Source organism: Vulpes lagopus, chromosome 14, assembly GCF_018345385.1.
Source record: "Vulpes lagopus strain Blue_001 chromosome 14, ASM1834538v1, whole genome shotgun sequence".
NCBI classification, from domain to species: Eukaryota; Metazoa; Chordata; class Mammalia; order Carnivora; family Canidae; genus Vulpes; species Vulpes lagopus.
Window position 1 is genome coordinate 13313122 of NC_054837.1, and position 26026 is coordinate 13339147.

Below are 26026 nucleotides of genomic sequence, written 5' to 3' on the forward strand. Positions count from 1 at the left end.
TCAGTGTCAGAAGACTTGTCCCTTGGCCACCTGTGTCCTGTCCAGACCCAAGGCAGTGGGAGCAGGCACGCTACCTTGTGGCTCTTCTTCTGCTCCGAGGAATGTTGGACTTTGAACTAAATTCTTATCACTACCAAGTCTTTTATGAATTTTAGAAAGATTTATTTTTATAGCTCTTAAAATACTTGGATTTTTCAAAAGCATACTATATGTATTTAATAGACTGCTACAAAATGCTTTTAGCATACCAGGACCACAGAAGAGCAAGGACAAGTGTGATAATAGTTCCTAGGCTAGTGAGTGACAGAGAAACACATGTGGGTGAGACTCAGGTGGCAGTTTCCTACAGGCCTGGAATCACCCATCACCTGATTGGCCCTGTGTCCTTAGGCTGGTGGCTTACCCTGGGAGAGCACAGGGACATGAAGTTTTTTAAAATTATATTTATTTAAAAAATACTTAAATGTGCCACAGCTATGAACTTTTTTTTTTTAAAGATTTATTTTATAGAGTGCCAAAGAGCACAAGCAGGGGGAGCTGCAGGCAGAGGGAGATGGAGAAGCAGGCTCCCTTGCTCAGCAGGGAGCCCAATGTAGGACTTGATCCCAGGACTGGGATCATGACCTGAGCCAAAGGCAGACACATAACCAACTTGAGGCAGCCAGGTGCTCCAGCCATGAACCCTTTTAAAGATTTTATAAAACTTAACCAACTTACTTCTTATTGTTTTAAGTACTTCAACAATTTTAACTTATGTAATATTGAGTATTTCTGTTTTCTACTTGAGTCAACTGAGAACAGAGACAGTGGGTTGCATGCCCACAGTCACACAGTAAGAAGCTGAAAAGAGAATGTGTGCTAAACGCTTGTCACAGGCTTGCTCCCTAGTAAGAGCCAGACGTAGGCTTATTTTTGGAATTGTGCTATCACAGGGAGTTAGGCGCTGCTGTGGGTGTTTAGAGGGAGGAAGGTGAGAGCCTGTTGAAAACTATTTCCTGGTTTGAAACCTAAATCTCACTTTATTCTGAGAGGATCTCACTCGTGTTTATCCCGAGAGTACCTTATGCCTTTTCTTTGCAGTCCTTCCATTGGATCCAGCTAGCTGCCTCACGAGGTCAACTCCAGGGCTCAAAGGGGGGAGGCCATTCCCAAGGTCATAGAACCAGTATCCTAGTTACCACCCCACTCTGCTCTCTACCGCTACCACCACCACCACCACCCCTCTAGTCCCATATATACTCACAAACTCAAAGCTTCTGACTCCAGACCTAGGGCTCAGGTGGCCTTTCTACAGTGACACTTGTATGGCTCCATTACAAACAGCTAGATCCCTCACATTTTTAACTTGATTGAGGGATATTATTCCTCACCCTGTTTGACCTCTACCTCCCACCTGCTTACTGGATGTTTTCCCAGGAGCCAGGGTTGAAGTGGGCTCTATGGTTTGGGTGCCTAAAATGAAGTGCTGGCTGCTTAACACTCAAAATTGCATTGATCATCACCTGGAATGGGGGTCAGGAGACCTGGGGGTGTTTTATGCTTCAGGCTCTCCATTCTTCCTGGGGTTGGCTCTGGGGATGGGGAATAGGCTGTGGTGTTGGTCACTCTCCCCCACAGATGTCAGATTCCTCAGCCCAAGGCTGTGACTGGAGACCAGGAATGCTGCTGGGTGGAATATGAGTGAATGGGTCTCTTTGAGCCACCCTCTGGGGCCCGAACCCAGTCTGGTGAAGCTCCTGAATGAACATTTGTCCTGGCTTATTCCTGTCAAAGAAATCCCTTGACCACGGTGGCCTTATGACTGTTCATGGCCATGGGCCCAACACTCATGCCCAACACTCCACACTTCTGGTTTAGGGCCTGTAACATGAAGGCAATACCTTGCTGACGCAGCTTTTCTGAATCTCACTGCAATCCTCTGAGGATTGTCTGCCCCGTTTTTTAGATTAGGTAGATACCTGAGGTCATCTGGCCAATGAGCTCTTCCATTCATGGTGACACCACCATCCTCACTGCCTCTCCAGACCAGACATGAAATGGGGAGGAATGTTCCTGTTGTGGAACTGCTAGGAAACTGGGCATGATTTTGATGCTCTCAGCCTGTCATTCTAGACACAGGGGACTTTGGAATCATAGACATCAAGGAATTTTACTTTCAATTTGACTGTTTCAAGTGAGTGCTTGTCATGTAGACCAAGGAGGCCATCTATAATTAGACCCATTTCACTTTTACTTAGTTATTTTAGAAAGTGAGGGGAGGGGCTGAGGGAGAGAGAATCAAGTAGATTCATCATGGATTTGATGCAGGGCTCAATCTCAGGACCCTGAGGTCATGAAAGGAGCCGAAATCAAGAGTTGGGACTCAACCAATTGTGCCACCCAGGCACCCTGACCCATTTCACTTTTTAAAGTTAAAATTTGTGGGGCAGCTCAGGTGGCTCAGCAGTTTAGTGCTGCCTTCAGCCCAGGGCCTGATCCTGGGGACCTAGGATCTAGTCCCTCGTCGGGCTCCCTGCATGGAGCCTGCTTCTCTCTCTGCCTGTGTCTCTGCCTCTCTCTCCCTGTGTCTCTCATAAACAAATAAAATTTAAAAAAAAAATTTGTGTTAGAGAATATATACAAAGGCTATATTATGATAGGGTATACATTTGAAATATATGGTGTACTGTAATTATAGCAATTCTTAAATGTAATATTTAATCCCTATAAATCAAAAATCAAAGGCAAAATATAATATGGCTTACACAGTGTGTTTAAGGGTATGCATACTGATATATAAGATTTTTAGGAGTTTGTTTTTTTAAATAAAAGTAAAATGTACCATCAAAGTTAAGATAATTAATTTTGAGAATTTGCTCTTTACTACATTGCTATATTTTGATAAAAAGTGAATAATTCTAGATAGTCTGAGTCGTACAATCTGAAGCAAGACAAGATACAGTCCTATTCCTATCATATCATATTGCAGAGAAGGTACTATTGTTGCATTAAACTGAGTTAGGTAAAGTCAGTGAGTGTTCCCTCCCTGAGCTGTGATGATTAGATTAGGGATAGGCATGTGTCCTAGTATAAACAGAGGATACATGAAGGAATGCAACCCCCCTCACTATTGAGCAGAAACTACCAGAAGAATCTGTTGTATGGATGTGTGAAGGAAGGATGTGAGCCTGGAGCTGCTGCCATGAGGGGCTCTAGCTTGAGATTAGCAATCACAAGAAGGAGGACAAAGAAAAGAGGAAAGTAAGGCTGCTATTCCTGGTCAACCTCTGGATCAGACTGCTGCTGAAGCTCATTTGCCTATGATTTTTTTTTAAGCTATAGAACCCACTAAATGCAGTGTTGGGTTAAGCCCATTCAAGTTGTGTTCCCTACCACTTGGACCAAAAGTCTTACTGTTCCTCTCAGTGTAGGGATAAAGAGCCAATAGTTTGCCTAGTCTTCATTGGCTGCTGGGCACTAGCTTCTGAACCTCAGCTCTGTTCTTATTACAAATCAAGGCTATGACATCTGGACATCTGCTCATGGTCAATGCTGACAGGTTTTCTGAGCATATGCAAGTTCCACATTCCAGGGCCCAGGAGAGGATACTTCCCTGGGGCCTGTGTGAGCACCTGGAGCTAAACTTTTAAGAATGACCCCAGGAAGATGAGTCTCCACTTTGTCCATACATTCCTGTAGCCTTGGCTAAGCATCTCATCCCCAACACCTACAGCATCTAGTCTTACCTGGGTGTTTCACAGCATTGCCAGAGGCCTCTTACTATTCTTAATTACTCTGCAGGGCATTTCTTTTTATCATTCATTCATTCACTCCTGCCTTCTCACTTCACCCAAGTCTCTGAGCCTGCTTCTCTTTCATAAGCTTTGCAGTTGCTGCCCTGCTTCCTTTCTCCCAGATCCCCACAGAGAAGCTTCCTTATTTCCATCTACTCCCCGTCCCCACTGTCATCCTTGCCCCCACCCTTACCCTGCTTTATTGTCCTTTTCACACATGTTTTCTTCCTCTACTGCAATATAAACTATTGATCCAGGTTTTCATCTCTCTAGTTCACTATCAGATAAAGGGCTCTGAAATTTGAAGTAAAGAAATGTAACAATAAGTGTCTACTTTGTGCTGGAGATTTCAGAGACAGCTCACATACTTCAAGTTTTTGTTGTTATTCCTTGGGGGGTTTTTGTCGGTTTGTTTTGGGGGGGGTTGTTTGTTTTTTAGTAAGCTTTACATCCAGTATGGGACTTGACTCAACCCCCAGATCAAGAGTTACATGCTCTACTGACCAAGCCAGCTCAGGCACCCCCCTTCACCAAGTAATTATTGACATTCTTATTTTTCAGAAGAGGAAGTTAAGGTTCTGAGAAGTTAAGCAGTTTTGCACAGGAACACCCAGTTATTAAGGGGCACAGCCCCTTTTCCATAGGTTAAATTAGATAAACTCCCCTGCTGCAGCCAGAGACAGTAGTGGGAAATAGTCAAGACAATAATGGACTTGCAGAGTGCTTTGCAAAGTACAAACACCATCACTCCTGGCTCTATCTATTGAGTACTTCCATGTGCCAGATGCTTAGCACATATTGTCACTCTGAAGTCTCAGAACAACTTCCCTGAGGAGAGGTATATTTTCCAGTATTTCCATTTTGCAGATAAGGAAATGAGCTTAGAAGTGATTTGTTTAAGGTGTACAGTGACAGCAGAGATTTGAATCCTGGGTGGTCTTGTGTAAGAAAACTAAAAGCTGGGGACTCAAGGCCCTGAGAAACATTTACTCTCCCAAAGATGGACATCCAGGTACTTCTTACCTATCCCTCATCTCCACCTCAAATATCTCTGAGGTAAACCTCACTATACATGTGCCCTTACAGGGCTGAGCATATTTGAGATATGACCCTACGCCAGAATTATGAAGTCAAAGGGTTGTGAATATTTTGCTAGGCTTGAGGCCTCACATCTGTTTCCCTTGTGTCTGGCTTTTCTTTCCCTTCCCTGGGATAGGCCCACATCCCCATGCAAGGCCCACTCTGCCCCTCCTACGATCTAAGACTAAGAGCCCACCACTGTCTAGAGCTATTGGAGAGGAAGAATGTCCTAGACTGAGAATTTAAGACCAAAATAGCCTGTGCCCACTCCCATGTCTGCTATTGCTCTGTTTATGGAAAACCATAAACCTATGGAATGTGAAGACAGCACAGTGAAGTCTTCAAGAATGACTGAGCAATGTGGCATCAAGGAAACAGCTGGCGAAATCACTCAAGTCTTAGGCCCCCCTCTTGGAGCCATGCCTTGGGCCCCTTAGCAGGCTGTCTCAGGCCTTGCAGCTCAGGCCTGGCTCTTCTAGTCCTTTCCTGTTTTGGGGTCTGTCTCCCTCACAGGTCTACAGGAAGTATCAGATTACAATGTGGTTGCAACTTATAAACTATAAAGTACTGGGCTTATGTGAGGAGCTATCTTTATGGCTCCAAGAGTTGACAATCCCTGAAGTGAGAAGTAGGCTTATGGGAGCTAAGTCAATATAGATACAATTGGTCCATGTCTCCTGACATAAGCTGTTTTTGGTAAGAGCTAAATTCAAATCCTGCCTCTGCCACAGCTATTGCTGGGACCTTAGGCAGCTGATTTCACTTCCCTATACCTCAGTTTCTTAAAATGTAAAAATGGGACAAAATTGTATCTACCTCATTGCACAAAGATGATAAGAGAAGGTGTGACCAATTTGGAAAACAGCTTGCCAGTTTCTCAGAAGATTAAACAGTTACCATATAACTTAGCAATTCCCACTCTTACGTATTTACTCAAGAGATGAAAACATTCGTCCATACAAAAGCTTGTATCTAAATATTTTCAAAAAAGGGAAACAACCAAATGACCATCACTGACAAGTGGATAAATGAAATGTGGAATTTGCATTTGATGAAATATTATACAGGCATAGAAGGGAAGCACTGATACATGCTACAACATGAATGAACCTCGAAAAATGCTTAGTAAAAGAAGCCAGACACAAAGGCCACTTATTGTATGATTCCGTTTATAAAAAATGTCCAGAAAGGGCAAATCTATAGAAACAGAAGGTAGATGTGTGGTTGGAGAGTGACTGCTGATGGATAGGAATGTTTTAGGGGTGACGAAAATGTTCTAAAATTAGGTTGTGATAGTTGCACAACTCCACAAATATGCTTAAAAACATTGAATTATACACTTAAAATGGGTGATTTTTATGGTAGGTTAATTATGCCTCAAGCTGTTGGGAAAAAGAGTACAAGAGAAAGTAGATAGAACTTGGGGCAATGAGCAGCTCAATAAACGTTGGTCATTATTCTTATTAACTAGGTTTCCCAAGAGCTAATTTAAAGCCCTAGAAGCAGTGATCACGGGCAGCGAACTTCTAGCTCAGCCTGGGTCTTTAATCCGTTGAGTGTTCCTGGGCGAGTGCCCGAATCCCGAATCCCTCCTCAGAGCTTCCCACAAATGAATGGGGGAAACCATTCCTACTCAAATCCCTTGGGTCTCACGAGGAGCCAGGGGTTCCGGAGGCAGATGCGGAATCCCCAGCGCACTCCTTGGGCCTCTGACTGAGCAGCGTTACAGGTGACAAGCGGGCGGGGCAACCCGGAAAGGCCTTGGGAGCTCTTTCAGGTGAGCTCTCTTGATTGACAGCCCGGAGGGGAGGGCCCCTGGTGACGGATGCCCCGCCCCTCACGTCGGGTCGGTTGGCGCCAGTCTAGGGGAGGTGGGCGGGCCCTGGGGTCCGCGGAGCCCATTGGGCGTGGGGGGAAGCTCCTGGGAGGGCTAGGGCCCCGCCCCTGGCCTTGCGGCGGCCAATGGGCGCGGCGCGTGGGCGGGGCGGCGGCGGCGGCCCGGAGGCTGAGGCGGCTGAGGTGGCTGAGGTGGCCGCTGGGGCTGAGGCGGCGGGTGCGGCCGGGATGGCGAAGAGCCGCGGAGAGAACGGGCCGCGCGCGCCGGCGGCCGAAGGGAGTCTGTCGGGGACCCGCGAGAGCCTGACTCCGGGCTCCGACACCGCAGCCGCCGACGAGCTCAGCTCTCTCGGCTCGGACTCGGAGGCCAACGGCTTCGCCGAACGCCGCATCGACAAGTTCGGCTTCATCGTGGGCTCGCAGGGCGCCGAGGGCGCGTGAGTAGCGCCGGGGCTCGGGACCGAGGGCCGAGGGCGGGCGCGGAGCTCGCGCGGGGGGGCCTGGACGCGGACGGAGCCGCCCTCTGGACGGACCGACAGGTTCTTCTGCCAACTGGGGACCACCAACCCCTCCCCTCTCTGCCCCACCCCCACCCCCTCCTCGGGCAGACTGACCCGCCCCACTCACGGGCCCGCTTCCGACCTAAGGACTGATAGGCCAGCCCTACCTCTCCCTTGCCCCCGCCCTCCAGACACATTGACCCGCCCCCAGGAAGCGCCCTCAGTGCCCTCCTCCCAACTGCGGGACAGAAAGACAGACACCTGGCCCAACCTCGCTGCTGCCGCCGGGGCCTTAGGCCTGATTGTGCCACCCTTGGCAGGCTTACAGATGGCTGCCCCTCCCTCGACAGATATCCTCTCTACCCCCATCCCCCAAGACTCACAGACACCTTCTCTCCACCTTGCTACCCTCAGACCAGGGGGATACCTTAGGCAGATGAGCTTCAAAGGAACAGACTGTCCTGCCCTTATTGCACTCCAGGACAGACTGACCCTTACCCCAAACACACGGACTTCTGGGTGGGCTGGACTGACATTGATGGGCTCCCTCCCAGAGTCCCACCTTGGGGCAGATAGTCCCTTCTCTTCATGAAAAGGTCACAGAGTGCTCTCCCCCTTCAGAGGCAGATTTCTCTGTCACTGGCAACAGGTAGGCAGACACTCCCCCTTCTCAGTACCCACAGAGTGACAGTGCCTCACCTCCTGGACAGACTGTTCGCGGTCTCTCTGTATGCTGTGGAAACTCCAAGCTCCTCCTAAAACAGCGACTCAAGGGGGCAGTCTTGGAGCCAGCAGGGTCCCTGCTGGTAGCGCACCCTGATCCCCCACCCCCAGAGCATCTAGAACCCAGCTGTCTGTCAGGCAGAGAAATTTGAGGCAGTGAAGCAGACAGTATCTTCTCTCCAAGCTGGGTTGCTGGGCAGCCACACTGCCCCACAGAGCCCTCTGAGCCTGGTCCTCACAGAGATCATATCAGTGGGCTGGCCGGTCCCCTTAAGAAGGATAGACTCCAGACCCTACTCCTATCCCAGCTGTCCTGTCACATGAGACTAGTGTTCTGCACAGAACTGACAAGCCTCCCTCGTGATATGCCTTCCCTTCAACAGAGAGCCTCCCACAATTACCTGTGGGGGCCCACAGGACTCAGTCAGGACCCTACTCCAGATGGCCCTTTCTCCCCTTCTCTGACTGTCCAAGCCTCCTTCAGCCTCTCTTATGACTTATTAAAATGACTTGACCATCTATTAAGAACCCCACCTGACACAAGCAGCCCCATAAAGGTCACTCCTGGGATTTTCCTCAGTCCCAATGCCTCATATTTACCAGGCCTCCTTCTACTTTGGAGAAATGTAGCTCCCTCCCCCAAGGAGAGTTCTCTCCTACCCACTGGATCTGTCTCCTCCAGCCTCTCCCCACTTATTCACAGCAGGCTAAACCTTGTCCACTGCAGGACTCAGAGCACCCCTTATTCTGATGCCTCACCTTGATTTGATGCTTTGTTAGAGTTCCCCAGGATTAGCTTGTGAGAGCCCAAAGGGGTCTTAGGGTATTTTTTTTTTAAGATTTTATTTATTTATTCATGAGAGACACACACACACACACACACAGGCAGAGACACAAGCAGAGGGAGAAGCAGGCTCCATGCAGGGAGCCTGATGTGGGACTCGATCCCTAGTCTCCAGGATCACACCTTGGGCTGAAGGCCACGCTAAACTGCTGAGCCACCTGGGCTGCCCATATTTTTTGAATTGAGGAGCAGTCACTAGGGATCAGGGCCCTGAGAGTGATGGGGTCTTGAGAAGTGGGAAAGGAGTTCCTAGTTGCATTTGTGGCTTCTTAGAAGGAAGAGCTCAGATTTGCTAGTGAATTCTAGGATATAAGAATTCCTATTACATTCTTATAGGCAGTTAACTAGATATTAAGGTACAGAGCAATGCAATATAGTGGGAAAAGGCCAGATTTAGGGAAAAAAAAATCATACTTGCTGGCTATGTGACCTTGGGCAAGATCCTGAATCTATAAGCTTGTTTGCTTACCATAAAGGGCAGCTGTAACATGTACTCCCGAGATTACTATGGGGATTAAATCAATTCAGATATATTAAAGTGCCTAGCACAGTGCCTGACCCAAGTAGTGGCCTAGAAAATGTTAGTTTCCTTTCTTTTCCTTCTAAGGGTCTGAGAATTGACAAGAAAAATGAGGGCGTACCTCTGGTATTTGTGAACAGAGAGACGCCCCGTGGGAGCACCTCCCTTTGGCTGTATTCCCCCACTAGGCAGCCAGACATCTGTCTTCCCCACACTCCAACCACAAACCGAGGCTTTGCAGATGCCCTCTCCATCACTGGTGTTTATAGAACTGTGGCTGAGGTGGGATCCCAGGTTCCCTCCTCTCTCCCTACCTCACTTTCTTGACCCTCGTGATCAACCTAAAATCTCTGGTGTCTGAAAACTTGGCTGTTCCCTGCTTAGTTTATATTGTGGTTCCAAAGTAGCCAAAAGTAAGTCCCTGCCCAAGGCCATAAGAGGGGAAGTTATGGGAAGTTTCAGGGTGACTGCCCTAAAGCTAATCTCGTGGTTAAGGGCTAGGAGTCCATGTGCTATCCCAGAGAAGTGAAACATTAGCACTGATGACTGCAGGGGAGAGGGCAGGGACTCTGGCTCCAGATTAAAGGTCCATTTCAGCCACCCTGGACCAAAGGTTGTCTCAGGATGGTCAGTTTTGGCAGTTGCCAGGGGCTTAGGGAATGGGGAAGAAAGCAGATCAGAAGATATCTTGCTCAGGTGACTGTTAGGAGTCTGGCATGAGTAGATCATAAAAATCATAGACTGTTGGAACTGAAAGGGATCTTAAAGAGATTTACCTAGCTCCGCCCTTACTTTTACAGATGAGGAAACTGAGGCTCAGAGAGGAGAATCACTTGCTTAAGGTCACACGGCATATTAGTTAGCAGAACCAAAACTTGAACCCAGGGTTTCTGACTCCTAGATCAGGACAATTTCCATTGCCTTCATCATCCCTTAATATAGTCTATGGCCCCAGCAGAAAATCAGGTGCTGGGTAGGTAGAACAGAAGGTTCTTAGCAGGAACCTGCTTGCCCTCATCTTTCCTGACTTAGCTCAGCAGTCAGTGCAGGAGGCTAAAAAGGACAGGCTAGCAAGAGTAAGAATATGCTGTCATTACTAGTTTATTAGACTGATCAGCTTTAAGGGTGAGACTAGGCTTATTCACCTTTTTCAACTTAGAGAAGTAAATGCTGAGTTAGTATTTATTTGCTAAATGACATTTACTGATAGACATTTCAAGTCAGAAAGCTGAAAGTGACCCTAGAGATGGCAGTCATACAGAGAGGTGAACTGAGGCCTGAGCGAAGTAGTTATCCTCACCTCTTCCATCGATTAGGATCAAAGCCAGAAATTGAACTCAGAACTCCTGATTCCCAGCCCTAGGCCCTTTCTACTTCTTCACCTTGTCTGTCTTTTGAGCCTGCTCTACAGGGTGACATTGGTGAGCCTGTGATAGTCCCTGTTTGCTCATGAACAGTAGCTGGTAGGTGAGGAGACAAAAAAGCAACCAGCCAGTGAAGAGCCCTATGTTGGCATGGGCACAGACAGAGGTGCTGGCAGCATTAGTTCTTTTGGCTTGGCTGTGGGCTGAGCTAGTTGTTGAAGCCTAGGAAGGACCAGAGGAGGAAAAAGGAGTGTTCTCAGCGGGGTAGGGTGGGAAGAGTGATGTTACCATTCCTATCACTGTGGGATAGGAAGAACAGATCTATACAGGGAAGTCCCTTCTGTAGCATAGAGGAGGTGGTCAGGAAGAAAAAGTAGGATACCAGTTGGATACCAGGTCTCCTGGCCCAAGGGAGATGGCCTGAAAGAGGTGGGTCCCTGACCTCCCTCTTTTCCCACAGCTTCAGTCCACTCAGTGCTGTGAGCCAGATGAGATGAGGAGCTATGCTTTCTGGGATCTCGTGGGTGTTGACTTCCTGCTAGGGGAGAGAGGGATCTGAGCTGGGTCCAGAGAGAAACATCTGGAACAGTAGTTTTTGTCTTCTGCTGATTCAGTTCTCCTGTCCCCTGGGCCCTCCACTATTCCTACTCAACTATGGCTGCCCTGTGGCTTTGGAAATCGTAGAACTGGCTTAATTGGCATCCCTATAGTTTGGTCTGTGCCAGTTTTTGTTGGGGTAAGGCCAGGGCCCTCCTGGCAGGCCAGAGCCTGTCTCCCTGACTTCCCACTACCTTCTCCAGCTTGTAAACTCAGAGCATCCTCTTTTCTTGAGCTATTATGGTTCCCAGGGGAGCATGGAACTGGCAATGGAGTGGTCTCTGGGTGGTCCATTTGGAAGGAGGCAGTTGCACATGTGGAGCCCTCCTGGTCTGTGACTCTAGACCATAGGCCCTCCATTTTTCTCTCCTCCTTCTCTTTCTCCAGCTTCAAAGGAAAATCTGGTTTGGTGGCCCTGTGGGTGTTCTAGGCCTCAGACAAGATTTGACTTGGTAAAGCAGGAGGCCAGTGCACCAGCTGCTGCCCTGGGAAGGTGCCTGTGTGTCCACCTGCTAGGAAATCCTAAGCTGTGGGAAAGAGATAAGGCAGTGGGGCCTGCTTAATGTTTTGTCCTCCCAGCATCTGGGTCTGAAACAGGACTCTAGAGGACCAGTGAGGCTTGGCTGTGGTCCAGTCACCCAGTCTGTTTACACTGAGGTGGGGGGAAAGAAGATGCTCCATGTTCCCTCTTCACACAAACTCTGGAGTCTGGTTGTCTGTGTGGTTTTGGACATGTTGCTTCACTTTAGTAGGCCTTAGTTTCTCACTGTGAAATGGTTGTGATAATACCGATTTTACAGGGTTTTTTTGTGAGGTTTATAGGAGCTAATGTTTGAAAAGAGAGTGGGTATGCCTGAGTGGCTCAGCGGTTGAGGGTCTGCCTTCAGCTCAGGGCGTGATCCTGGAGTCCTGGGATCGAGTCTGGCATCGGGCTCCCTGAATGGAGCCTGCTTCTCCCTCTGCCTGTTTCTCTGCCTGTCTCTCTCTCTCTGTGTATCTCTCATGAATAAATAAAATCTTAAAAAAATTTTTTTTAAATAAAAAGGAAAGAGAGTGGCACACAGTAGGTGCTCAATGAATGTTCTTGCTTCTTTTTATTTTTATTTTTTTAAGTAATCTCTACATCCAACATGGGGCTTGAACTCGTTACCCTGAGATCAAGAGTTGCATGCTCTTCTGACTGAGCCAGCCAGACACCTTTGTTCTTGTTTTTTAATTTTAAGATTTTATTTATTTATTTGACAGAGAGAGAGAATAAGAGAGCACAAGCAGAGGGGAGGGGAGTGGAAGAGGGAGAGGAAGAAGCAGAGAGCCCGATGTTGGGTTTGATCCTGGGACCCTGAAATCATGATGTGAGCCAAAGGCAGATGCTTAACTGACTGAGCCACCCAGGCACCCCTGGGCACCTCTGTTCTTGCTCTTTTTTAAGATTAGAGTGGCTAGTGGTCCTGTATTTCATTTTCTTTTTTTTTAAGATTTTATTTATTTATTCATGAGAGACACACAGAGAGAGAGAGAGGCAGAGACACAGGCAGAGGGAGAAGCAGGCTTTACGCAGGGAGCCCCATGTGGGACTCAGTCCCGGGATTCCAGGATCACACCCTGAGCCAAAGGCAGACGCTTAACCACTGAACCACCCAAGTGTCCCATGTCTTTTCATTTTCTACTTGCATCTCTAGATATGATGATGAGTGTCAGGTGAGGTTCATTCCCCTCTGAGCAGAAGTGAAGTGTAACCAGTGTTGTACCCTCACTCTCCCCTGAACAGGGTAGTTATCCCCATTCTGTAATGAGCACACCAAATAGCTGAGAGGAAAGTGCCCAAGATTTGCCAGCTGGTTAGTGGCAGAACTAGGACTAGAACCTGTTTCTCAATGCTAAGTCCAATGACTAAACCTTGCTCAGGTGGCAGCAAGCAGATGACAGATACTCACTAGTCCCGAAGGTCCCCACACCCAGAGCAGGAGTTAAAAGGAACTTGGCCATCTCCCCTGATGTAGAGGGCAAGGTAGGTCTCAGTACAGCAAAAGTCTGTAGCCAGCCAAGTCAGAGAAAGACCCAGTAGAAAGATCCTTGGGGAGGCCCTGGAAGAATGGCCAGATGAGACCTAGTCTAGCCAGAGTCCACACTGCATTGCTCTTGACCCCTAAATACTACCTAATGGTCTTTTGATTTTGATATCAGTCTGTGCCTTTGTTTCTTTGTAGCTAAGGCAGGGATTATGCTACCTGTACAGGTGAGGAATCCAAGGCTTTTAGAAATCTTGCAGTTAATTAACAATGGAGCCAAATCAAGGAGGAATCCCAGATCTGATTCTCCGCCCACTGCTACCCTACATGTCATTCACTGACCATTTTCTTCCTGACTACAAGCCAATTGAGCCTCCAGGGCAGGATACACTGCCTACCAGAGCAGAACCCAGCCGTCATCCACCTGCTGACAGTGCCCTAGAAGATCACTTTATCCTGCAAGCAGTACACCTCAGCAAGAGGAGGCCTCCTTTAGCTGCTTCATCTGTCCCTGGCAAATCTGCTGTTCTCCTGGGCCCAATGACCCTCCCTGACAGGGATGAAACTGTCCCATCTGCCCCAGTGGCAATCCAGTGTACCTGATACTTCACCTGCTTAGAAGCCTCCTATCCAGGATTTCAGGGCAGCTGCCAATTTTGGCTTTATTTATCTCACTTTTCTCTTTCCTTCTTCATCCCACCCCACCCTCCGCTATTGCATGCCCTGTGCAGCTCCTCAGAGGCTGTCACAGCTTCGTTCTTCACTGCTCATCAAGTAGGGAAGTAGGCAGCAGATTCATGAGGCTGGGAGATAAAGCAAAGGCTTACTTTTGCCAGCTTATCCATCTTGTTAGTGAGTTCATTTACCAAACATTTATGGAGCACCACTTTGCCAGACCCTGTGATTGAGACAAAGGATACAGAACTGAATAAGGTATTTGTATCTTGTTGCCCTCAAGAGGTTCATTGACGTGTTGGAAAATAGAACCACAAGCAGATCATTACAATGTTGAGCAATAAAGGCTATAATTGAGGTGTGTGGTTGCTCTGGAATATATAGGAATAGGCAACCAGCTCCATCTATAGGAGCCCAGGAAGAAGTGACATTTGTTTGATCCAGGCCTCAGAAGGAGCAAGGAAGGACATTTCATTGGATGGGAGGGACCTATGTGCAAAGTCCCCCCAAAAGCTAGCTGTCTAAGAAATGTGATGTGCCAAGAGCAGACGTGACAAGAGCAGAAGGCAGGAGGAGGATGCGAAGCAAGGGGAGGCTGGGAAAGTAGGCTGGGCAGACTCTGCCTAGCCTTGAATGTCAGACGGAGGCCTCCTGTGTTTCCTCAATGTCATTTTGGTGCTGGTGTGGAAGACAGCATAGAGAAGAGCTGGACGGCAGGCAGTGAGACCAGTTGAGAGAGTTCAGGACAGCCCAAAAGGGCTATGGAGAGGCCTTGAAGAGGTTTGGAGCTATGAGGATGAAGAAGCCAATAAATCAGTAAGGCTTGGTGCCTCACTGGCTGTGTGGACTGATCGGGAATTGGGAAGACTTGGGACAAGCTGAAGTGGCCCTGGCTTCTTACAGAACCCATACTGGGGTCCTCTGACCACAGGGGGGAAGGCCAGCTGTGACTTTTCTCTGAAGTGGACAGTGGGCTGCCGCTGACTGTGCTTTGTCACAGCCCTGAGCTCCCCAAGGTGCCTGGCATGGTTGGCATGCCCAGGACACATCAAGGGGTTCTTTGTCTCTCTCTCTCCAGTAGGAGAGCCGGTTAGCTGGCCTGGTTAGGAGGGGTTGGGGTGAGTGGTACTGAGCTTTGTGCTCTCTGCCCGGTAAACATATTGGATGGCAAGGAAGGTTACAAAGAGAGCCAGACTCCTTTCCAAGAAGAAAGGAGTAAGGCCTGAGGGCATGGAAAACCAGCCTTAGGGTGGTATGCAGCTGGAAAGGGTAGGTGTTGGGCATTGGGCATAGGTAATCTGACCAAGGGGAGGCAAATGACAGCCTGGGCTGGCTTGACCTCACCCCGGGTCTTTATTCTGTTCCTGGAGGTAAGTCCTCAGCTGGGACAAGTGAAAGTAAGTCTAGTACATACAAGAGGGTGAATCCCTTAGCACTTGTGGGTATCACCAGCCATTTCTCAGAGATGAAAGATTCTGGCTGGAAATGTGGATTTAGGGTAGGTAATAGTGGGAAAGAGCTCTGAATGAGGTGTAGGAGTCAATGTGCTGGTGTTGGCTCCATCACCAACCCTTGTGGTGTGACTTAGGTACGTCCCCTCTCCTGACCATGAGGCTAATGCTTCCTATTTCACACCCAGCACTTAACTATGTGTGTGTGGCTGTGTGCTTGGCTCAAGAGATGCAGACCTGGTCCTGCCCTCCCAGGGTTTATAGCCTAGCAGGGAAGTCAGATATTCAATAAGTAATTAAAGGTGTGGCTTGTGTACAAAAGGATTGTGAGGATCAAATGAGATAACTGGATTAAGAGCATAGCATAAACATGACTCCGGAACAGGGGTCAGGAGACCTGAGTCCCGATCTCCTTAGTGAATCCCTAACTAGCTGTGTGACCTTGAGAAAATGCTTAATCTTTCTAAGCTTCAGTTTCCCTCACATATAAACCAAGGCAGTTTTAATGGGAGGATGTCGAAGAGTCCTTCTGCTTCTAGCATTCTGAGACTGACCTTGGAGTATATGAAAAGTGCTTTGAGAAGTTTTTTATGAGGTACCACGCAAGTGCAAGGGGTCGTCATGGCACAGCCCACAGAGGCCAATTCTTCCAGCGTGCTCTGTTCCTCTTGTGGGAGGACCTCTCTTTGTGTGTAGGACCAGTGGCCCTCATGTCTTTGGGAGTGAAATAAAATCAAAGGATGCTTTGATTTGTCTAGCTCTTTAGTCTGCATAGTGCTTTCATTTTCATTGCCTTGCAGTAGTCCCTACAGGAGCAATGGGAATCTGTAGTTTTATTTTCCCTGTTTACAGCCAAGGAAACCAAAGCTAGGCAAGTGATGGAATTGGGCCTGGAACCCCCAGAACTCCTCTTTTCATTTTTTTAAAAAGATTTTATTTATTCATGACAGACAGAGACAGAGACACAGGCAGAGGGAGAAGCAGGCTCCATGCAAAGAGCTCGATCTGGGACTCGATCCGGGGATTCCGGGGTCACACCCTGAGCCGAAGGCAGATGCTCAACTACTAAGCCACCCAGGCGTCCCTGGACTCCTCTATCCCAATTTTATTCTTACCAAAGCTTGTGGCCACTATGTGGCTTCTTTGGCCCCAGCTTTAGGACTTAAGTCCAGCCCCAATTGTGCTTCTCCTAGTAGTCTTGTCAAGCTGTTTGAGGTGTTGTGATGAATGGTACATCTGTCCCAGATTGCACACAGCCCCTCACATGTACCCTAAGACAAGGCAGGAGTATCTGGCTAGGGAGGGGGCCCAGGAGCATAATGTGGAGAACTCTTGTTCTTCCTGAGTACACTCTGGACCCTGGGCTCTGTGTCCAGGAGCAATCCTTCCCAGCCAGCCACTCTTGGAGGATGCTATTTCTTTCCCTTCCCTTTCTGTCTGGGTTTCACAAAAAGGGAGAACCTAAATTTGGGCCTGGGGAGCCTGGGTTTGAGACATCAGCCGACCTGGCTTCAAGTCCTGGCTCTGTCACTTTCTAGTTATGTGACCTCTCTGAGATAAATGGGCCAGGCGGTGGCACTAGGAGAGAGGGGGGGTGTTTTGAGGATTAAAAGCAGTGATATTGGTAAAACACCCAGTACAGCGTGTGCCGCAAAGTATGGATACAGGTTGACTCTTACAATTCAAGTGTGAATTATCCTTTGAGGTTCACTTCAGGCCTTTGGCATAATGGAGAAGATCCAGATTCCTTCATGTGCTCTGCTTACCATCCTTGGGCCTTGGAGGTAAGGCAGGAGCCAGTCCCATTCAGCTTGTGGTCTGGAGCTTTCTGACCTGCCAGGGCAGGCTGGGAATCCCCCCATCAGTTCCTCTTTGAGTCATTTGGAACAGAGTCCTCAGGTGACCCTGACTTAGAGGGCCTATTTTCCTTCTCTTTGGTCTGTGAAGATAAAGCAGAAGTGAGAATAGAGGTAGGTTTCCTGAAATATTCAACTCAAAGCATGCAACCATAGTGCTACCTGGGGCCTCAGCCCTCCTGGGTAGTGGCAGTCACTTGGGGAAGAAATCAGAATTTGCTTCATAATTACCACTCTCCTTCTGTGCTCCTTGTGGACTTTCATCCTGGGTTTCCATTCCTGCCTCTGAGTGACCCCCTTCATCCTTCTAACATAGTCACTTGGTAATGCCATGGTACAGAGAAACCTGCATGGTGGACTAGGCGTTACTGACACCACCCCATTTAATTCTGTGAGACATAGTTATCATCATAATCTCCATTTTACAGAGGCAGATACCAAATCTCAGAGAGGTAAAGTGACTTGCCAAGCATCACAGTTTATGGCTCTGAGTTCACAAAGTTCCCTGGGATCAAGGCTTGTGTGCACCCAGCCCCTAGTGGTCAGCACTCTGTGCTTAGAGTTGAGTGAAGAGTAGGAGAAGAGCAGGACCTGGATTCACTGTCTTCTCCTTACCCTGGACCTTAAATAGTTACTGACTTGCTGAGAACTGGTTTCATCATCTGTGGAAGGTTGGCAGGGACAGTAAGAGGGTTGATAATTAGAGGACCTATTTCCTGGACTTGTTGTCAGGATTAAATGAAATAATGAAAGTTAAGTGCTAAGCACCATGTCTGTTGCACAGTAAGTGCCTGGTAAGTGCTCTAACAGACATTCAGTTACCTTAATTTAATATTAGAATTATAATGTTGTAAAAGGCTGTCATCAAGCACATCTGTGCTCAGCCCTGTGTTTGGCTTCAAGGAAGACCAGAGCTGGTATCAGGCCAGAGAGGGAATGTTCTTTTTTTTTTTTTTAACATTCTTTTTTTTTTTAATTTTTTTTTTTTTTAAATTTATTTATGATAGTCACAGAGAGAGAGAGAGAGGCAGAGACACAGGCTGAGGAAGAAGCAGGCTCCATGCACCGGGAGCCTGATGTGGGATTCGATCCCGGGTCTCCAGGATCGCGCCCTGGGCCAAAGGCAGGCGCCAAACCGTTGCGCCACCCAGGGATCCCAGAGGGAATGTTCTTTACCAAGCACTTTCTGTGTTTTACCTACTTGATCTCAAGGTAGAGGATAGTATTCCCAACTGACTGTGGAGAAAACTGAAACATAGAGTTCCTGAGATCACAAAACTAATGATTCTGTCAACACACATTTATTGGGCATCAGTTAGGTACCAAGCTCTGTTCAAGGCCCAAGACACCCTGTGGAGAACAAGACGGGCAGAGCCCTCCAGGAACGCACCTTCTCGTGGAATGCTGTCTCAGCAGAGCGGACAGTCGGGTGGAGAAGCCATACCTGCTCCACTAGACTGCTCACATTCCCCAGACAAGCCGTGCCCTTTTCTTTTAGCTTGTGCTTGCTCATACTGGGTTTTCTGCCTGGTGTCCCTTTTCCCCTTTCTCACCCTGGCCACTTCCCATCACCCTTCAAAGACCATCTCACAAGTCAGCTCCCCTTTAAAGCTTTCCCTGAACACTCCCCCCACCAACCCCTACCACCACTCTTGGGGGCTTCTTGTAGTTTCTTAGCACCTTCTATATGCTTCTGTGACAGCACTTCCATGTGTGCCAGCTATCTACTCACCCATCTGTCTCCTCTGCCACATTGACCTCTTCAAGGGCAAGGACTGCATTTTATTCATCTCTTTGTAGATTCAGGGCTTGGAACACAGGCTCTAGAGAAATGTGTATAGAATATAATGAGGGGTTGATTGTGTTCTGTCCCTGGCGTAGTTAGGAAAGGCTTTGTAGACATGAGAGGGAGTTCTGAATGAGGCCTTGGAAGATGAGTGGGACTGAATTGGAGTGGGGGTATGAGTGAAGGAGGGCAGTTTAGAGGGAGGGCTGTGTAGAGTTAGGGCTAGGGAAAGAAGAAGGATGTTTAGAAGAAATAGGAGGGCCTGAGAGCCAGGGCCTTAGGTTTCTGTTGGACAAGGAGGGAGTAGGAAGCCTTGAAGGAATCAGTGAGTCAAACAGTGAGTCAAAACTACTTTGGTAAGATCCAGCAATTTGGTAAGGATGGGTGAGGGGGCCGTATGTGAGTCAAGATGGGCCCCTCGGCACCCACAGTGAGATTGTGATCTTAGGACTCATTGCCTGCTAAGTGTGGCAGCTTGGGAAAGGGAAGTCCTCTATTGAGATAGTCTCCATACCTTTCTGCAGTTGTCAGGGAGAGCTGCCCTGCCGATTTCTGCTGTGGTCTGTGCCTTTCCCTAGCTGGATTGGGAAGTGGAGATTCCTTACTTTTTGGAGCCAGCAAGGCTGATGCCTAAAGGAACCATTTCTTCTGTCTGACATCAAGAGGGGTGGAGTTGACCAGAGTGGAGAGCTGGGCAGAGGCCCAGGGCACGAAGGCCAGTGAAGGGTGGAGAGAACCTGTTTACCGTTGTGCACTGACCCAGGGCTAGAAGGAGCAAAGCCAGGGAATTCCTTATGGGAAAGGGAGGCAGGCCCAGAACTAGCTTGCACTGGGAATTGGGAAGAGTGAAGCAAGCCAGACTCACCCAGACAGACACCCTGGACATTGCCCTACCCTTAAGTCAGTAGCTGCCAGGATGCTGGAGGGAGTGCCAGGCTGCTGCAGACCCAGACCATTTTCCTTTTCCACACTGACTCACAGCATGGCCTCGGGCAGATCACTTACCCCCTGGGCTATAGGCTTCCCTGACTGTCTGGGGAGGAGGTGGACTCACTGGGTGATCTTACAGGCCTCCCAGCCTTGACTGTCAGCCATTTGCACCCCTCCCCCAACCCACCCTGTCTTGCATTCCAGTTACCTATCATCAGTTATTATGGAGCTGGCATAAAAACTATTTATACTTCCAGTCATTACCACTTCTTAGGTTAATGAACTCCAGAGGTTGTTACCCAGCGTGCAAAGTAGGTCAGCCTTTTGTTTATCCTCACTTTTTCCAGCCCTGGGAGAGGAGAGCTCCCCCACCCTTGTCCCTGGATCTGTCATTGGCTGTGCTCTTTCTGCAAATCCACTTCCCAATTTTCCACACTTTCTTGTCGCTCATTCCTGCCCTTCTCAGCACAGAGGGTAGTGGTTCTCTACTGGATGGTAAAGAAGAGGGAAAAGGATGTGATAGGCACGGAGGCTTTTAGATTATATTGAGGCCAAGTGGTCAGACACTTTATATTTATTGGATAATTTAGTGCTTAAGTGGCAGCCCCCACTTCCAGGCTGTGTAACCTTGGGCAGATTACTCAGCCATGCTGAGCTTTAGTTTTCTTGTCTATTAAGTGGTGATAATAAAAAGCTACTTCCTTGGGGAATTGTGTGCATATATAGTACTTGGCAGAACTATTCCATGGCCACTGCTGGAAATGTGTCAGCTCTTACTGCCTCATGTTATCTTTACCATTGCCTTCTAAAGAGGTGGCATTGCCCCCATATTACAGGTAGGGAACTGCTCAGAGTGGAGCAAGCCTGTCCAATTTCAGATAGCTATAAAAAAATGATAGAGCGGGAATCAGAAGCCAAGAATTACAGTCTCTGTGTCATTAAGTAAATTACTTAATCTCTCTGGGCATCAATTGCTTCATGGGAAAAATGGGCATGATCCTGCCCTGCTCCATGTGTATGTGTATGGGCCAGTCAGATGAGAAAAGGGATATGAAAATACTAGGTAAGCTGCAAATACTGGTTCCCCAATAGCTACCATTTGCCAGTCACTTGCCAGGCTGGGCCCTTATACACATTTATTCCCAGTTGCAGTCCTATAAAATGTGAGGCGTTTATTATGGTTCCACTTAAAGATGAAGAAATCGAGACAAGGAGGGCAAATACTTTGCCCATGGTCTCCCAGGTGGAGGAGCTGGAATGGAAACCTAGGTTGACTGGCTTCAAGATCCCCACTCTGTTCACTCTTCCCATACCCCAGCTGACCTCCAGTGGTTGAGATGAGGAAGATCAATCCTAGAGTCTGTAACTTGGGTTTTCTGTTTGGGCTGTGTTTTTCTCTTCAAATGAAGAGGATTTCTGTTTGGGCTGGTTTGGAGAGTGAGGCTTGGAGGAAGGGATTAAACTGGTTCCCTGGGACCAAGATTTACCTTTCACCGTTGGATGAAGGGGACATGGGCATGGACACCATACCTGGCTGGCTGCTAGCCAGGACGGCTGAGATGTGCTTGAGCAGAAGGCAGACAGCTGGAAGGACAAGTGGGGAGAGAGCTCCAGTCTTGCTGGGAACAAGTCTTGTTCCTCTCAGCTCTTAGAAACTTCCAACTTCTAGGTTTGGGGAGAAGGCTAGGGAACTGGGAGCTCACAGAGCATGGTGTCAACAGAGTGTCACTGTTACTTTGGCCTGTGGCCTGGCAGAGCACAGCTAAGCCTAGCTCAGCCTGAGAGCTCAACAGAATCTGGGATCAGTCACCCCCTGGCTGCCTACTTTTATCTCCTCTGTGCCTCTCTCCCTCATGAGGGGGCAACTGACAAATAGCACATTGCCCAGGCTTGCCATCCCTCAACTGAGGTTGTGCTTGGGAGCTGTGCCCATCCAGCATACTGGCTTCACTGAGCATTACTGGGTATGGGCAGGCTGCTTACTGGGGCAGTCAGAACACTGGAGATGGGGATAGACTGTCTCCAGGGGCTTGGGGACCAGAGAAAGAGCCCTGCAGTGGCTTCTGGAGAATGGCGGATTTCCTCACAGTCTTCCCAGGGGAGTCCAAAGCAGCACACGAGTCACTGTGGCAGAGTGTAGAAGTTAAGTGGTAGAACTTAACTTATTAGCTTTGTGACTTTGCCCAAATCACATAACCTGTCTCATTGGGTCAAGTTTCTCATGGGCCAACTAGTAATTAATTTATTAATTAGTGAGGGATCTACTTCACTGAGCTATTAGTGGCACAGATAAAGTTGGTGTAGGAAGCAGTGGTTTGTAGCCCTGAATGCAATTCATTTGAAAGTAATGATGTCATGGAAAAAGCAGGCAGGTACCTGTTGAATACCTGTGAGATGCTTGGTGAGAGTTACGGAAGTTCAAGACCCAGTCCAGATAGAGAGGGAGAGTGCTAAACAATATGAACAGGTTGTAATGAGGTGCTGCTCATTTCATGTCTTGATTCATTAATGAGTTACTGCTGAAATCAATTTTAGGGGATTGGGACCAGCGTTAGAAGAAAACAAAAAGAAATAGAATAATATAAAATGAATATGAAAATTTCAGAGTGCATAAAAGAGTAAATTATTTCATAAAATGTATTTCAGTTCTATGTGTGTGTATGTATAAAATCTCAGTATAAAGCGTATTTCTTACTGTGAGTCTCAGTTTTAAAACTTTGAGAAATGGTATTCTAAATTAAGATAGAGGTCTTCAGGTTGGAGGACAGTTAATGAGATCAGGGCAAGCATGGAAGCTATGTGGAGGCTGAGGACTTAACCTGTAGAAGCAGAGGAGTATAGTACAAGGGTCAAGAGCATGGACTGTGGAGTCAGGCAGGCCTGGGTTTGAGTCCCAGCTCTGTCACTTCCAGCTATATGGCCTTGAGTGAGGCACTTAACTTTACTAAGTCTTGGATTCTACTTCTGGAAAATGGAGAGAATGGTATTATGTTAGGGTTATTACATGAGAATAGGAAGAAATTTGTAAATAGTAAATGATATATAGATGGTAACTACAATTGCTGCTGGTATTTGAAGTTGTGTTTTTTTACTGTTATATTGGGCTCTGAAAGGGTTGCTGTGACTTGGAGAAGGGAGAAAAAAGGACATTTCAGATACGGATGGGTGATTGACAAGGATGAGCATGTGTGTGCCTGGTATGAGACTGGTGTGGCTGAGATTTATGCAGCCTTAAAAGGGGGTGTCGAGGTTATAGATAAACAGTATCAGGAAAGTTTTAATAGTAGAAACTTCAACAATAGGGTAGCTTCACCTGGTAATAATGAGGCGCCATCCCTGGTGGAATTCTAGCATGAGCTGGGCCACTAGAGACTGTTCTCATTAAGATCTTTTGATTGCAGAGACTCCCTCAGGCCACCTTAAAGAAAGAGGGGTTTTCTGCAGGGTAGGTGAAGCTCTCAAACTGAAGCATCCCCAATGTGCTATTTGGTCCTTTAAACTGGCCATTTGGTCAACTTCCCTGTCGCTAGAAGCTGGCTCATGCTCTTCCTCCACTGTCAGGAGAAAACTACCTCAGATAGTGTCTACACCATCATGCTATTTTCAGGGATGCTCCTGACTCTATCTTCATCTTATGGCTCCTTTCTGGGCATCCTTCGAGGATCAATTCCAATGCAGGTCATTGCAAACTGAGGTCTAGAGAGGGCACAGGGATTCCTATACCAGACAGCAGTCTGATCAGATGCCTTTTGAAATCCTGCCTGACTAGACTGAAGGATATGTGAACCTTCTGGTTTAAAAAAAAAAAAGGATAGCCCTCAACTTTCCAGGAGCACATCCTGTGCATAAAAACAAATCTACCTGCTGTTAGAGAGCACCTAATGTGCTGAGTGCTGGATACAACCAGACCTCTAGTATCTTCTTTTCACCATCTCCAGGTGGCTTAAACTCCTCCACTACTGGAGAAGCCACTCAAATGACCATATTTCCTCAAAATTTTCCCAATTTAAGGTTTTAAAAGTCAAACATCTTTCAGTTGATATGTACATTTAAAGTAGTGGTGGGGTTTTTAAAATTATTTCTGAGAAGATCTTGCCAAATCAGTGGTGCAGCTTAAAATCAGTAATGTCTTAGAATCCAGGAAATATGGTCGTTTGTTTTGTAACCAATTGAAATTCCGGTTTGAGGTTTCATATTGGGGCTTTGAAACTGCCAAAGCTGTTATCTGACATCATTTAAAGGAACACTGAACTTCAATGTGTTCCCCTATGTATCTGCAGTTGGGAGAATGGGTATTTCTGAGGCCCTGCAATCAGATCTTATCAACAAAGACAGACTTGGAAGGTTGAAGTATCAAATGGGCATGTATTTAATCACAGAGGAACTCACTGGAAATGTACTCTCAGGCAAAAGCCTTGCCATCTGTGAGCCTCAGTCTTCTCATCTGCTCAGTGGGAGGATTCTATCAAATATTATCCACATCCACAATTGCTAAAAATTCTGCTAACGTAGTGTGGGCATCCTCTTTCAGAAGGCTCATCCCCTGACTTGTATAAGCTAATGGTTTGTAGGCAGTGGGAGGCAGCCTGTCCTGTGATACCTGGGCCTTTGGTTTCAGTTCCCTGGGTATGTGGGGGTTGCCTGGAGACATGCATCTGTCTATTTGTAAATGTCTTGATCTAAAGGTGTGGTCTCTCCTTAAGGAAAGGAGTGTCCTCCTGCCCTGGTTCTGCCTCTAGGTGGTTGAGAGGGTCAGCAGTTTAAGAGGAAAATGACCTGTGTTAGTGTATTTTGAGGGTCAAGTTTGTCCCAGGCTGTCGTTCCTCCTCAGCTGTTCAGCTCCAAGGCTGGGCTCAGGCCTGTGCAGTTCCCCAGATAAAGTACACTAAAGAAGACCTTCCCTTTTGTGTTTTGGAGGCCTCTGTTCTGCCAAGGCCCCTCCCTCTGCTCTTCCAACCAGTAAAAGTCACAGCAGTGCATTTCCTTCCGTCAGAGAGAATCAGAGAATCAAGGCCTGGGCCAAGCCCTAGCCCCATCATGTCCTGTTCCTAAGGGCCTCCTCCCAGCTGCCTGAGTGCCTCTGACCCTGCACTCCTTTCTGGGAGGTCAGGCAGGACCAAGTATGGACTCTTGGCTAGGATCTAATTTGGATTTGAGTCTGGGTTTTTCCACTGATTTGCTGTTTGACTCTGAGCAAGATATCCTCCCTGGGTATCTTACCTCTCAGTGTCAAGTACTTTTTTCAATTGGAGGGGAAAAAAAAGAAATTCAAAAGATCCATAATCTACCACTTTAAAAGTGATGAGAGCATGTATGTGTGTGTACAGAGGTATATCTACACATACATCTCTTTTCATTGTTTTTTTTTAACCAATATTGCTCTGAAGGCTAAATAAGAAAGTATATTTAGAATACCCAGTCTACAAGTGCTAGTCTCCTCCCTTTTGCCCCTCAGAGTTGTATGAGCTCAGGACTTCCTGGGAACTCACTTCTTGGAGGAAACCCACTCACTCGAAGCACCCTCTGGCCAAGCCAGGGATCCTGCCCCAACCTGCCTTAGCTGCTCCAGTGCCTGCCTGCCTGCCTGCCTGCCTGGGGTGGGTCTCCGCTCCAGTGTTTCCCCAGGGACTCTAGTGAGCATTCAGCGCCCAGCAGAATGTCAGCACCATGAGGGCCAGGACTTTGTTCTAGTCAAAGGAGAGTTTCCTCACAACCTGCCCAGAAGCCCTGGCCCTAGAACAATGCCAGCACAGCTGTGATAGCTGCTGCTCAGTTAGTAGAGGTACGAATACAAGTGATATTTGAGGAGGTTTTGAAGCATGTATAGGATTTTGATAGGTAGAGACAACTTGGAGTCTATTCCAGCAAAGGGACTGGCATGAGCAAGGTGGAGAGGTGGGAAAGGGCCAGGGCATAATTGGGGAAACTATAAGTAACTAGCTTTGCTAGAGTGAAGAGATAAGCATGTTATTTCTGTACTTATTTGACTATTTGTCTTTTTGTTTGTTTTCTTTTTGCATCTAGCTCTACACCTTGCATGTAGGCCCTCTGAAGAGGTATATTTATCTAGACAGACACAGGA

At 47.6% G+C, this 26026-nt stretch overlaps 1 protein-coding gene and 1 long non-coding RNA gene across 2 annotated transcripts in view; one reads left to right on the forward strand and one right to left on the reverse strand.

The window, feature by feature from the left end:
• The first annotated feature begins 6836 nt into the window (after positions 1 to 6836).
• Positions 6837 to 26026, forward strand: part of TBC1D10A (TBC1 domain family member 10A) — a 31389-nt gene continuing 12199 nt past the window's right edge. The window contains exon 1 of the mRNA XM_041729238.1: positions 6837 to 7126. Within this exon, the coding sequence (XP_041585172.1) occupies positions 6918 to 7126 (209 nt within the window). The 5' untranslated portion in view covers positions 6837 to 6917. The remainder of the gene's footprint in view (positions 7127 to 26026) is intronic.
• LOC121475708 lies at positions 16357 to 25765 on the reverse strand. The gene is made up of 3 exons (XR_005983798.1): positions 19529 to 25765; positions 18961 to 19051; positions 16357 to 17311 (listed from the first exon to the last, which is right to left on the reverse strand). It is a non-coding gene; the product is annotated as an uncharacterized LOC121475708 (long non-coding RNA).